The sequence below is a fragment of the Nicotiana tabacum genome, chromosome 17 (genome assembly GCF_000715075.1).
Source record: "Nicotiana tabacum cultivar K326 chromosome 17, ASM71507v2, whole genome shotgun sequence".
In the NCBI taxonomy this organism is placed as follows: domain Eukaryota; kingdom Viridiplantae; phylum Streptophyta; class Magnoliopsida; order Solanales; family Solanaceae; genus Nicotiana; species Nicotiana tabacum.
The window spans coordinates 115,172,470-115,185,932 of NC_134096.1; the positions used below are offsets into that span (position 1 = coordinate 115,172,470).

The 13,463-nt window shown below is 40.2% G+C and overlaps 1 protein-coding gene across 1 annotated transcript in view; it reads right to left on the bottom strand.

Annotated features, from left to right (window-relative positions):
* The window catches only part of LOC107789178 (uncharacterized), a 30,484-nt gene that overhangs the window by 13,582 nt on the left and 3,439 nt on the right, over window positions 1–13,463 (bottom strand). The window contains exon 2 of the mRNA XM_075233795.1: window positions 4,003–4,009. Coding sequence (XP_075089896.1) covers window positions 4,003–4,009 — 7 coding nt within the window. The remainder of the gene's footprint in view (window positions 1–4,002; window positions 4,010–13,463) is intronic.

The following is a 13,463-nucleotide window of genomic DNA, read 5'->3' on the forward strand; positions in this document are numbered from 1 at the left end:
CCAGTTGAGCACATTTGCTCGAGCAAACCTGAAAATCCTCCCTTTTATCTAGTCAAATAAGCCTTAGAGCCAAATTCCAACATCTTAAATTCTCTACCAGGTCCATTTCCAACATACGAACACCGTATCCATCACTACATGATGTACCAACACATGATTGTATACCCTTACTGAATTCTTACCATGCACCGCATAACTCATTTGCCTAAGGCAATCTTTCCAAGGCACAATAGCTAAAATTTTCACTGACCCGAAGCCCGTGGTGTACCTCATGACCAATTAAGCCTTGCTTTAACCCTTGCAATATTTCCACGACAGAGAAGATGTGTATAACACATAACCACCTGCCGAATCACAATTTATGGAGTCTCTCCTCCTGACAAGAGTCATTACCTCATTCTGGACTGAATAACAATATTTACTCTTTAATATGCTTCATATAAATCTGATCGCACTGATCCCAGGTCCAATAATCTCATCTCACCCAGTACATGCTGCTCAGGCAGTAAGCCAACTACCAAAAGTCTCATATGATGCCACAATGTGCCAACAAGCTACAAACTCGAAGGTGATACATAAGGAAATGAACTCTAGAAAGATCTACTCAACCCACGTAATTAATTTTAAATAACCGAAAAGATGTTATGAACCTTCCTCAGGAAACGAGAAGCAAAACACACAATGATAGATATGGAAAATTGTACTCAATATCACACTGTTGCGGCGTGTAACCCGATCCACACATGACACCATTGCGACGTGCGACCCGATCCAACCATGATACCTATGGCAGCGTCCAAACAACATATCCATTGCGGTGTGCCACCCGATCCAACCATATACCCGTGGAGGCGTGACACCCGATCCACACATAATAATCTAAAGAAACACACATCGAGCCGTAACGCTTATACTCACGAAATGCCCAAATATCAACCATAAGCACGCCAAGTGCATAATACAAATCCTGGGGAGACGGGTAGCGTCACGCGCTACAAAACTCAAGCACAACTAAGGTGCAATATATGATGTGCATCTCGAGAGCCATCCTGCTCACATAATACCACAAACCATACGGGACCTTAATACGAGTGCGAATAATCAAACCACCTCATAACCCACCTGGTATAATATAGATTACACGGAATAGCTGACGACAGAAATAACATCCAAGAACCGAAGACGCTTATTAAAATAACGCTATGCTGAGATGAGCTCATTCGGCCTAATATAGAGTCCACATTCACATTTAGATCCATCCACGGACCTCAAACTGATTCTGATCATACCATGCTTGGCTAAATAGCGTCTCAATGACCCACAATGACCTATTCACGACATATAAGAACAACCGTCAAATCCGGAACAAACTTCCACATTCCACAACCAAATGAACCGAGCGCCCTTCAGGCATAAATTCTCACATTAGCGATAGTACCACAATCTCCATACTTGGTTTTAAATCTTTAACCAATCATGGGACTACATGTCACACTTATACAATCTTCTCGTGGGATACACTCCCATGACCATGCGCACTAGGTAACAAGTCTGCACATCTATACCACCGGTCACACTAATGCTGTAAAGCAAACCAAGAAGCTGCAAATCAGTACACAAAGCCTCTTACACAGGACACCGATCTCAGGTGATGCTAAGGACAATACCAACTTACTCTAAACATTTGAATTCTTCCCTGCTTACCCGAGCTCATGACATTCTTGTTGACATCAACTGCAACCTTGATCCTCAAGTTCCAACTCTCATGCCGCTCACTGCACCTAACATACCAATACGCAAGACTACAAGAATTTCATCATAACTCCCGAACCACCAATAGGGTACACACTTCATCATATAGAAACTTTTCACTTAACTCATTTCAGGAGAACCATTGCCACACGTGATTAAATTCCCATAACCGCAGAAAATACAAACCTTGAGTGGTGGTCTAAACCGCCATAATTATTCCGGGCTCCATCTACACATAACAGGCCATAATACTCGAATGCCTCCAAATAAGATCAATTACGGCAGCCGTCAAACCTCGCACGTACCGCCACAAATCACATGTATACTTGACACACTAAAGGAACTAATCATTGCCACCATCATGCCAATTCAACCATTGCTAACCGAATCCGACTTCTTCTAATTTACTTTGGACTTGCGTTAGGAATAATAATAGCTCCATTCAAAACATCAAGAACCCAAATCTGCACTCATCCTGAGTGACCTTATTTCACGAGACTACGTTGTCTCCAACACCCACGAACCATCTCATACCCTCCTTATGCGCATATTCACATCTTTAACTGGTACACCCATTCTGAAAACCCCTCTATGAATCCGAAGTTATTTTCTCCCATTCCTTAAATGCCACACCGCAGACCGACGATAATGTAGAACACTACAAGCCACCTTTTATAATCCACTGCAAAAGCTCAAATACTTAACCATACTATTGGCTCGAAATCCTTAGGCACCGCACTTTAATTTTGAACATACTAGGACCATTGTTGAGAGTCACCCACTCTGACTTGTCCCCGAATATAATCAAACTCCAAGGCTTTGCTAGCACATGAACACCCTCTCGAAGAAGCAACCGGTTAAATTCCTTTCCTTATACATCACATCCACATGAAGCATAGACTCTAAGTCTACCCAAGACCTAAACATGAACCGATAAAGCCAAAGATAGCACACATTCCTCAAATCCTTTGATCAAGTTACCACTGATATTTTCTTTCCTTAGTCGTAATAACCTATCAATATACCGATAACCAGAAACCGCACAAGTTGACAACTACGCAATCCAATCATAGACGGTGGGGCTCTCCCACTTAGCTTGAAGCTACAATTACATAACCCTGGGACCCGCCAAGGTTCCTCCTTCCCCATTGACATCAGCCAAAAGTGCAACAACGCATTCCAAACTCGAAGTCATGTTGCATCTAAATAAAATCCATGGTCCTCGTCATTACCCATCACGATTCCCAAATTACTCTAAGCTTCTCTCAAGGCATGTGGCTATCCTACCACAGAACCCATATGCTACTTTGTCACTCTCCCACTTTGGTCAAACCCTCTCCCTTAGGCAATCCTTGACTTTTACTTTTCACATTTGACCTCTTAACAATTCAACCACCGCAAGACACCTCCCACATGTCCTTCCTCGTTCTTCGATGCCCAATTGTTTCTCCAAACCCGCATCCATCTTTGTAACATCCGAACACATGAGTCGCCACCAACTCTAAACCTCTTAGAAGATCATCTTTCTCGATCCATCAATACTAGAAGTACCAATTCGATTCCAAAATCGCTACACTCCGTTATCTCTTATAACCGCATCTCAGGCACCATTTCACAACACCCTGCCCCGCAGGCAAATTAGAAAAGGCCATAACATCGGCGAACCTTAACGCATTCAATATGGACGACGACACCACATCACAGATGAAAATTCCACGACGCTCGAAAATACCAAGTCTCGTCACTCAATCAACCCAAACCTGAACATTCTCAGTTCGATTGCCTTTCCTCCGCCGGAAATAAAATATTGAATCTCTGAATCATGCACTGAGTAAAACCTCCTTTCAAGTTATTCACTGCCTCGTCGCATAGGCAAGCGTCCTACTATTACATAAATACTATGCGATAGCAACACACTAATTGTCATAACAATCAATGCCAAATCTCAAAACCTTAGTTAATACTGATACTGAGCTGAAATGACAAAACGGCCTTCTGCAAGGTGACGACTCTAGCCCAATCAAATATGCAGGGACAAATATCCTTCACCACATCTGTAGTACCATAACAATTCCTCGATTCCCAATTTATAACAAGTGCTTCACATCGCATAAGATTAAATAGGAAAGAAATAAAGGTACAAGCCTCAAAAGAATCAATTCGCACGATGAGGAATCAAGAAGGGAAGTGCTCCTAAAAGCCTTGTAGCCTCTCGAAGATAAGTACAGACGTCTCTGTACCGATACACATGACTCTACTAGACTTGCTCATGACTCGTGAGACCTAAGTGAACCTAGTGCTCTGATACCATGTTGTCACGACCCAAAATCTATTAAAGGTCGTGATGGCGCCGGACACCGCTGTCAGGCAAGCCAACAATATATACTCAATTTGGTTCTCGTTTTAATATTTTGAAATCATATTTTTCCCTCCATTAAATACTAGAAGGTGGAATTTAAGGAGTAAATGATAATATTTTTTAAAAATTTCAATATAGAACAACTCATAATCACCCCAAAATCCGGTGTCACAAGTGTATGAGCGACAACTAGGAATGTCAAATAAAATACAGCATTTGTCCGGAATATAAATTTGGACAGGAGAAATATAAATACTTTGAAGGAGACTCTGCCGGCTGCGGGTCGTAATATGGAACGCAGCTCACATAAGTCCCCACATGCATACATGCCTCTGCTCTCACAAGGCCACTAGTCACATATATACATGCACAAAAATGTGCCACATGTGTAGCATGAGTATGTAATCAACGTGTACCTAGTAAGTATCTAGCCTAACCTCGGAGGAGTAGTGACGAGGGGTCGACAAAGACACTCACTAGTTGTCCAATAACATCGGGTACAGTAAAGAGATACGTAAATATGAGGCAGAGTAAATAAATGAGGTAAACAAGTAATAAATCACGTGGTACAAATTTCCCACCTTTACGAGGAACTCAAGCTCTCCATTAGAAATTTCCTCCTTAACCGGAGCATGTGTATATATATCGGGAGAACTCACAAATCTACTGGCTTTTTGCCAAATATTACGCACGAATCCATGAGGATATGATATAGGAAATGCCGAGGCGTACGACCTGATCCAACATAAAAATTTAAACCATGCACTGCCGAGGGTCGAACGGCCCGAACCATAGATACATCTATTAAACTGTCGAGGCGAACGACCCGCTCCCATGAGAGTATGGTACATAAATCCTGCCGAGGTGAATGACCCGATCCAATAAGAGTGAAATATAAATTCTTGCCAAAGCGAATGGCCCGATCCCATGAGAGTGTGGTACATAAATCCTGCCGAGGCGAACGGCCCGATCCCATTAGAATAAGAAGCTTTGACGGGTCCTTGACCCCACTCATGAATAAACATGTGAGTTATAATTTCTTTTACAAAAACATTCAATGAACCATATATATCATGGTTGTAATTTCTTTAACAAAAATCTTTCAATGAAATATATACATATATCACGGAAACATGCCGTAGGAGGAGTAAAGTTATTCGGTGACTAATCGTGAAATCGTGAAGTCTCTACAATAGCAAGTCTAGTCTCAAGTAGAAATGTAAAATAAGGAATTAAACATGTAAGGATAATCCCTATAGTACAAGTACACCATGGTGTGAACCTAAGTCTACCCGGACAATAACATAAATCAAACTACGTACGGACTCTCGTCTCCTCGTGCATACGTAGTCCCCGCATCTGCACCATTGCAGATGCGGAAGAAGTCTCGCACCTGCGGGAACTGCCCAGCTCGCCCAAAACAGCTTCTGCGACCCTCCTGGCCGCTTCTACGGCTTCGCACCTGCGGCCAAAACCTCGCAGGTGCAGTTACACCAGATACCAGCTACCTTAGCATTTTCCTTAGTCCAAAAATCGATTTGTTAAGCATCCGAAACTCACCCCGAGGCCTCCGGGACCACGTCCAATCACACCAACCAGTCCAATAACATAACACAGAGATGCTCTAGGCCTCAAATCACATCAAATTACATCGAAATCATGAATCTCACCCCAATTCAAGCTTAATGAACTTTAGATCTTCAAACTTCTATATTTGATGCCAAAACCTATCAAATCACGTCCGATGGACCTCAAATTTTGTACACAAGTCGCATTCGACATTACAGACCTATTCCAACTTTCGGAATCAGAATTTGACCTCGATATCAGAAAGTCCACTCCTGGTCAAACTTCTTAAAATTATCCAAATTTCCAACTTTCGCCCAAATGACCCCAAAATGACCTATGGACCTCCAAATCCACTTCCGGATGCGCTCCTAAGACTGGAATCATCACACGGAGCTATTCCCAGTATCGAAATCCTAAACGGACGTAGATATCATTGAAATGCACTTCAACTCAAATTTATGAAATTCTTCCAAAATATCAACTTTCATAATAGGCGCTGAAACGCTTCCGGGTCATCGAAAACCTGCTTCGGACATACGCCCAAGTCCAAAATCAACATACAAACCTGTTGAAACCTTGAAATTCCGATTCCGAGGTCGTGTACTCAAAAATCAATCCTGAGCCAACTCCTCCAACTTAAAGCTTCTGAAATTCGAATTTTCTCACCAAATCAACTCCGAACTTCCCGAATTTCAATGTTGACCACACGTACAAGTCATAATACCCGAAGTGAAGTTACTCAAGGACTCAAATCGCCGAATGACGTGCTAGAGCTCAAAAAGACCGGTCGGGTCGTTACATCCTGGTTCTTCTATGTGTTCCTTAAACCACTATTACGGAAATAATAAATGCGAAAAATAAAGAAAATAAGTATTTTTACGTGAAAAACACCCAGCTCAAAAGGTGAAAAAACCACGACCTACTACTGAGTAGGATTTTTCCCAACACTTCACTAAATCATTGAGCCAAAATAGAAATTACAAAAACTCTTTGTAAACCTAAGGATTACCTCTAATCCCGTTGTGGCAACCATCCTCTAATTGTTGCGGCAACTTCAAGTTAACTCTAACTTGAATACTCAGAGTACCTAATACAATTGTTTCTAGATAAAGCTGAAAGGTACAATTTGAAAATACCTACTACAATGAAACTAGAATAAAAGACAGACTCTTGGAACTAGTTCTTCTATCTGGTTCATATAGCTTCAGGGTTTGCACACATGAATCACACACGAGTTGCTTGCAAAATGCCTTGCTATTTTGCTCTTAACTCACTTTTAACTTCAGCATTTGTGCATACCTGTAAAGTGAGAACATCCTGTAATTTATAGAGTTAGTAGAATAGGAAATAACTAGAGTTCCAATGCTATAGTCTTCATTGGTGGAAGAGTTCTAGTTAACCTCAACTTCTAACTCCTTCCTTATCTTGGATAGTGTTCTCTTTGAGTAAGGAGTCCTTCTCCTTATCAATTATGTAGCCTTTTCAATCAGGAAATATCAGATATAACAAGTTAAGTTTATCTCCCTCACGTTCATTCCTTATGCTTGAATCTGCCTGTGTTTGTGTACACTGTGGATGGACCTGGTTCATGCTTGAGTTCCTTTGTCAATCTTCAAAACCAACTTCACTTGGGCCAACAAATTCCTCCTTTTTGATGATGACAAATTCTGTGCTTTTCATAAGTGTAGGCCCTATTTCAACTCAGCTCAACATCAACACAAAGTTAGAACATTTTACCTTTTTAAAGTCACTAATCATCAAGGACCAGGTTCATTAGGTTATAAATATCACAGTCCAAATTAAAAGCACAACCTAATTCCCCCTTTTGGCATCATCAAAAAGTTGCATAATTATGTGAGGTAACCAGATTTTAATATAAATTACTCATGGCTACTAGAGCTACTTCAAATGCAATCATGGATTTAAGTATCATCTATCAATCTAAGGATATTAGCCATCTAAGAAATATCAACAAATAGTTAGAGCAAAAGGCAGTGAATTTCATTGATTGATAAGATCCTATCACAAAGCATAAAAAAAATAAAAACACTGGATCATGAGTAAAAGAAACAAAAAAAATCCCGAACTGGGTCACTGGCTGATCTACACTAGGCTAGGAGGCTTAAGGCTGGGAAGGATCAAGTTCTTAGTTTTTGGCTTGGAGCAGTTTCAACATATCCTGAAGAATGCCATCATTCTTCTCCTTCTCTATTGCCAGCTCAGCTATGAGAGCATCTCTCTCAGTCTCCACTTCAGCCAACCTCTTCTTTAGCCTATCAATCTCAGCATCCTTATCCCCACTTTCTTGCACCAAAGCTCGAACTTTGTTGTTCACTGGTACCTTTTTGGATGAACCAGGTTCTTTGGGAGTGGTTTGAACTTCATAATCACAAGCAGTTAGAATGTTTGCCCCAAAATGATCTTTGCTTGTACCAACTTCCCATTTCTTGATGGGTACCTTGAAATGTGCAAGTAAAATTGTGAGAATAAAATCATAGGGTATGGCGTGAGTTTTGGTGCCATTTAAAACCCTGTCAAGAAGCTGGATTATAAATCCAGGTCAATTGATTTGCCTCCCACTGTCCAAACATTCCATAAGGACCAGGTCCATGAATGTGGTAATGTGCCTCCTTTCCGGCCTAGGCAGCACAACTTTGTTAACAAATTCGAACAACACTTGGTGGGGTGGCTTCATCTCACTTTTGTGAATAGCCTTGGGCTCAAGCTCCTTTTCATTGTCACCAAACTTCCTAGTGATGGCAAGGGCAGTAGGGAGATTCTCTAGACTTGGCCATTTGACAAAAAGTACACCCAAGATCTCTCCCAATTCTTTATCATCAAACCTCACTGTCACCCTCCTTGACCATACTGGTGACCCTACCATCTTTGATCTCACAATTTTCCATGAACTCCATAAGTTCATTTCTAGCTAATTTCCCATCCATCTGAAGGACCATGTCCTTCCAACCTTACAACTGTAACTTCTCTAGTAGCATTAACATCCCTTCCTCCTCCAAGTCCCTGAGGAGTCTACCTTTCAAGATGGTTCTCTTCCCAAACTTAACCATCTTCTCTTCTCCACTCCATTCTTCTACCTCTACTATTTTCACTTTTTTTGATTTCAATGCAGACCTGGTTCTTTTAGCCAAAGTGGATGGCTCAACAGACTTCTTTGTGGAAGTCTTGACTTTCTTAGCCTTTGGAGTCACAACCTCCACTTCTTCTGTCTCCTCTTTATCCCGAAGGACCAGGTCGATCTCATCAATTGCAACTGCCTCAACAGGCTCAATCACCTTCTTATTTCCCTTAGCAGCAGCTTTCTTCTTACTTTCTTCTAAGGCCTTTTCCAGTTCAGCCTCACTTTACTTCTTCTGACTCCTTGTAGCTCTTCCTCTTGTAGGAGGAGTCTCTACAAGGATAGACGAAGCACCCTTTCTTTTCTTGTTTGCTCTAGCAGTACCAGGGACCTTGGCTCCTAAACTTCTTTTCTTTTTAAATTGTAACTGTCAGATACCTTTCTCAGTAAGTCTGCGAGGGTTTCCTACTTAGATGGAACAACTTCTTGAACATCTTTCCCTAATTGAACCAACCCCTCAGTAGCTTCTCCAGACCCACTTCCCCCTATTTCTCTCACACTCTCTTCTTCTCCAACAGATTCCTCACTTTACACTACCATAGCACCTGATTCTTTAGTTAAACCAATATGAGTGGGTGAAGTTTCAGTCACTCCTTTTCCCATTCCCCTCATAGCACTTCTAGCACCCTCCCTCTCTTTTCTTTTCTCTTTTTATTTTTACCACCAACCTTTCTAGACTCAGTAGTTTCAATACCTGGAACACTTCCTACCATAACAAACCTAGTCTCCAGATTTTTAGCAACCTCAGAAGTAATTTTAGGAGTAACTGTAGGACCAGACGTTGCCTGCTCTGTCTCAGAAAAAATAGTTTCTTCCCCCTCAGTTGCAGACTTGAATGATTCATCAGATTTCTGGGGTTCTTCTTCCCTACTTGCTTTCAATTTTGCATTTGTTTTCTTGATTTGCTCTCCAACAGCGACAACCTTGCGAGCCATCATTTTTACCCTTCCTTTCTTAGAGATGGGAGTAGTTGAAGCTGTCGTAGATTGTGTGGGTGAAGTTTCCTTGGGTGGTGATGAGGGATTCTCAGAAGGGTTAACCATTTCTATGCTAAGGTATATGAGAGCATGAGTTTGAGTGTGTTTGGAAGATGAGAGAAGATGGAGAGTATTTTTTACGGCTTGAAAATTTGAAGTGAAGAAATACTAGGCCTAATCAATTTAATAAGTGGTGTTTAATTGGGTAACGACAGCCTTTCAGAAGTCTAATCAAACTGAATTTCTGTTTGAAAAGACGTTGGAGATGTCCCTAGAATCTAGGCACTTAATGCGGTCTTGGACTCATTTTGAATGAAACTTCATTTTGTAACGGATAAGTTCAAAGGGGCTTGGGATTGAATGAGACTCTTCTCTTAATCATGATCCAAATATAATTATTTCAAAGTATGCAGAGTGGAGAATACGTACCAAGTAATCTTTATGAACCAGGTTCTTAACTGAAAAATCTCTTGTGTAAGTCTGAATTTTTCAAGAAAATAGAGATATTATCATCAGAGATTAATGAGTCACTTTAGCACATGGCACAAGAGTATACTTATGAAAGTATGAGACGGAGCAAAATCTAATCTAATTATGTACAAAAAATCACAAATTTCTAACCAATATTTGAGTTAGAACTGGTTCTTTTTAGGTGATCTTAATCATCCCTAATTCTATCATGTTCCTTTCAAAGTGATCTCTACTTAGAGCTTTTGTGAAGATGTCAGCTATTTGCTTGCCAGTAGCACAAAATTCCATAGTGATCAAATCCTTCTCATAGTTGTCCCTCAAAAAGTGATGCCTAACATCTATGTGCTTAGTTCTCTTATGATGAACCGGGTTCTTGGTCATACTAATTGCACTAGTGTTATCACAGAATATAGGGATACAACTTACATCAATTCCAAAATCCATTAATTACTGTTTGATCCACAACAATTGAGCACAACATGAGGCAACAATAACATACTCAGCTTCAGCAGTAGATAAGATCACATATTTTTGCTTTTTGGTAGCCCAAGACACAAAACATGAGCCAAGAAAGTGTGCCATACATGAGGTGCTCTTTCTATCTACAAGAAAACCTACATATCAGCATCAGCATATCCCACTATATTGAAATTACTACATTTTGGATACCATAGACAAATGTCAGTGGTGCCTTTCAAGTATCTTAAGATTCTCTTGACAGCAGTCAAGTGAGACTCCTTTGGATTTGCCTGAAATCGAGCACAAAGGCCTACACTGAAAATAATGTTAGGTCTGCTAGCAGTGAGATATAACAAAGAACCAATCATTCCCCTATACAACTTCTAATCAACAGATAAACCAGGTTCATATATATCCAATTTTGTGGATGTTGCTATAGGAGTGTCAATTGCTTTGGAATATTCCATTTTAAACCTCTTAAGTAACTCTTTCACATACGTCTGCTGATGGATCATAGTTCCATTTGAGTTTTGTTTAATTTATAAGCCTAAGAAGAAATCAAGCTCACCCATCATACTCATTTCAAATTCACTCCCCATTAGTTTAGCAAATTCTTTACTTAACTTCTCAGTGGTTGCTCCAAAGATTATATCATTAATATATATCTGAACTACCAACAGATCTTTACCTTTTTCTTTCAAGAATAAAGTATTGTCAATTTTACTCCTCTTATAGTCGTGCTCAAGTAGGAATTTTGATAGTCTTTCATACCATGCTCTTGGAGCCTGCTTGAGCCAATAAAGTGCTTTATCAAGCTTGTACATATGATCGGGACAATCCTTGCTTTCAAAGCCTGGAGGTTGCTTGAAAAATACTTCTTCCTTTAGATAGCCATTGAGGAAGGCACTCTTGACATCCATCTGATGAAGAGTGAATTGCATGTAAGCAACAAAAGGCTATGAGGATTCTAATTGCTTCCAATCGTGCAACTAGAGCAAAGGTCTCATCATAATCTATGCCCTCCTCTTGCCTGTATCCTTGAACCACCAATCTTGCCTTATTCCTTGTAATTGTTCCATCTTCATCAGTTTGTTTTTGAAGACCCATTTTGTGCCAATTACTGATCTGTCCTTGGGTCTTGGTACTAGATACCAAACTTGACTTCTCTCAAATTGGTTGAATTCATCTTGCGTTGCATTTACCCAGTCTGTATCCTGCAAAGCCTCAGCAATATTTTTAGGTTCAATAAGAGATAGAAAAGTATCAAAAGCACAAAGATTCTTCAAAGAAGATCTGGTTTTGATTCCAGAGGTTGGATCAATAATTATGTTCTCAATGTGATGAGAACTTTGGTACTTGTAAGGTTTCACAACCAGTCGGTTTCCCCTAGATGTTCCTTCAGTGTTTTGTTGCTGAGGAATATGTTCATGGACAGGTTCCTTCAAGGTTTGAGGATCAGCTCTTCTTTATTCAGTTCCCCATGTCAGGTTGCCCTAGGTAGAAGGACATGTTCCATCACCTGTTTCTTCCTTTGGTGCAACTTCAGTCTGGGCTCTAGTTTCATTTGAATTTCTTACCAGCCCAATTGCTTCATTTTCATGTTCCTGCCTCTCAGAAAGAATGTTAGTTTCATCAAAAACCACATGTATACTTTCTTCTACACACATAGTTCTTTTGTTATAGATCTTCTAGGCTTTCCTTTGAGAAGAATATCCCAAGAATACTCCCTCATGACTTCTGGGATCAAACTTACCTAGGGAGTCTTTACCATTATTGTGCACAAAGCACTTGCATCCAAATACCCTAAGATGGAATATTTTAGGCTTTCTTCCTTTAAGTAACTCATAGGGAGTCTTCTCAAACTCATAGGGAGTCTTCTCAATAAGAGGTCTAGTCATGCACCTATTTATGATGTAACATGTAGTGTTCACAGCTTCTGCCTAGAAACTATGGGGCGGTTTACTAGACAGAAGCATAGTCCTAGCCATTTCGTCCAATGTCGTATTCTTTCTTTCAACTACTCCATTTTGTTGTGGAGTCCTAGGAGCAGAAACATTATGATCTATACCATGCTCATCAAAAAATTTAACAAATTTAGCATTTTAAATTCAGTACCATAATCAGACCTAATTGATGCAAGTTGATTACCTAGTTGTTTTTGAGTTTTTCTAACAAAAGAAGTGAAGATGTCAAATGCTTCATCTTTAGATGTTAGAAACAGTGTCCAAGTAAACCTCGAGTAGTCATCAACAAGCACCATAACATATCTCTTACCACCTCTGCTCAAAGTTCTCATTGGTCCACAGAGATCTATATGGACCAGTTCTATCATTCTGGTGGTACTCACCATTTTCTTGCTTTTGAAAGAGGATCTTACCTGCTTCCCCCTTGCACAAGCCTCAAAAACTTTATCTTCCTTGAACTTAATGTTAGGCAGTCCTATCACCAAGTCTTTGGAGACTAGTTTGTTGAGTTGACTCAGACTGGCATGTCCAAGTCTTTTGTGCCAAAGGAGGAGATCGTTATCCAACACACTTAAACAAGTGAGTTCATTATCTGAGAGTGTGGATAGATCCACAATATATATATATTGTTCACTCTTTTTCCCTCCAAAACTATCTTGTGAATGATAAGACTAATCACAAAGCATTTTGTAGAGGTGAATGCAACTATGTTACCTCTATCGCACAATTGTTATACACTTATTAGACTGTATTTCAGTCCATTAATCAGGTAGACA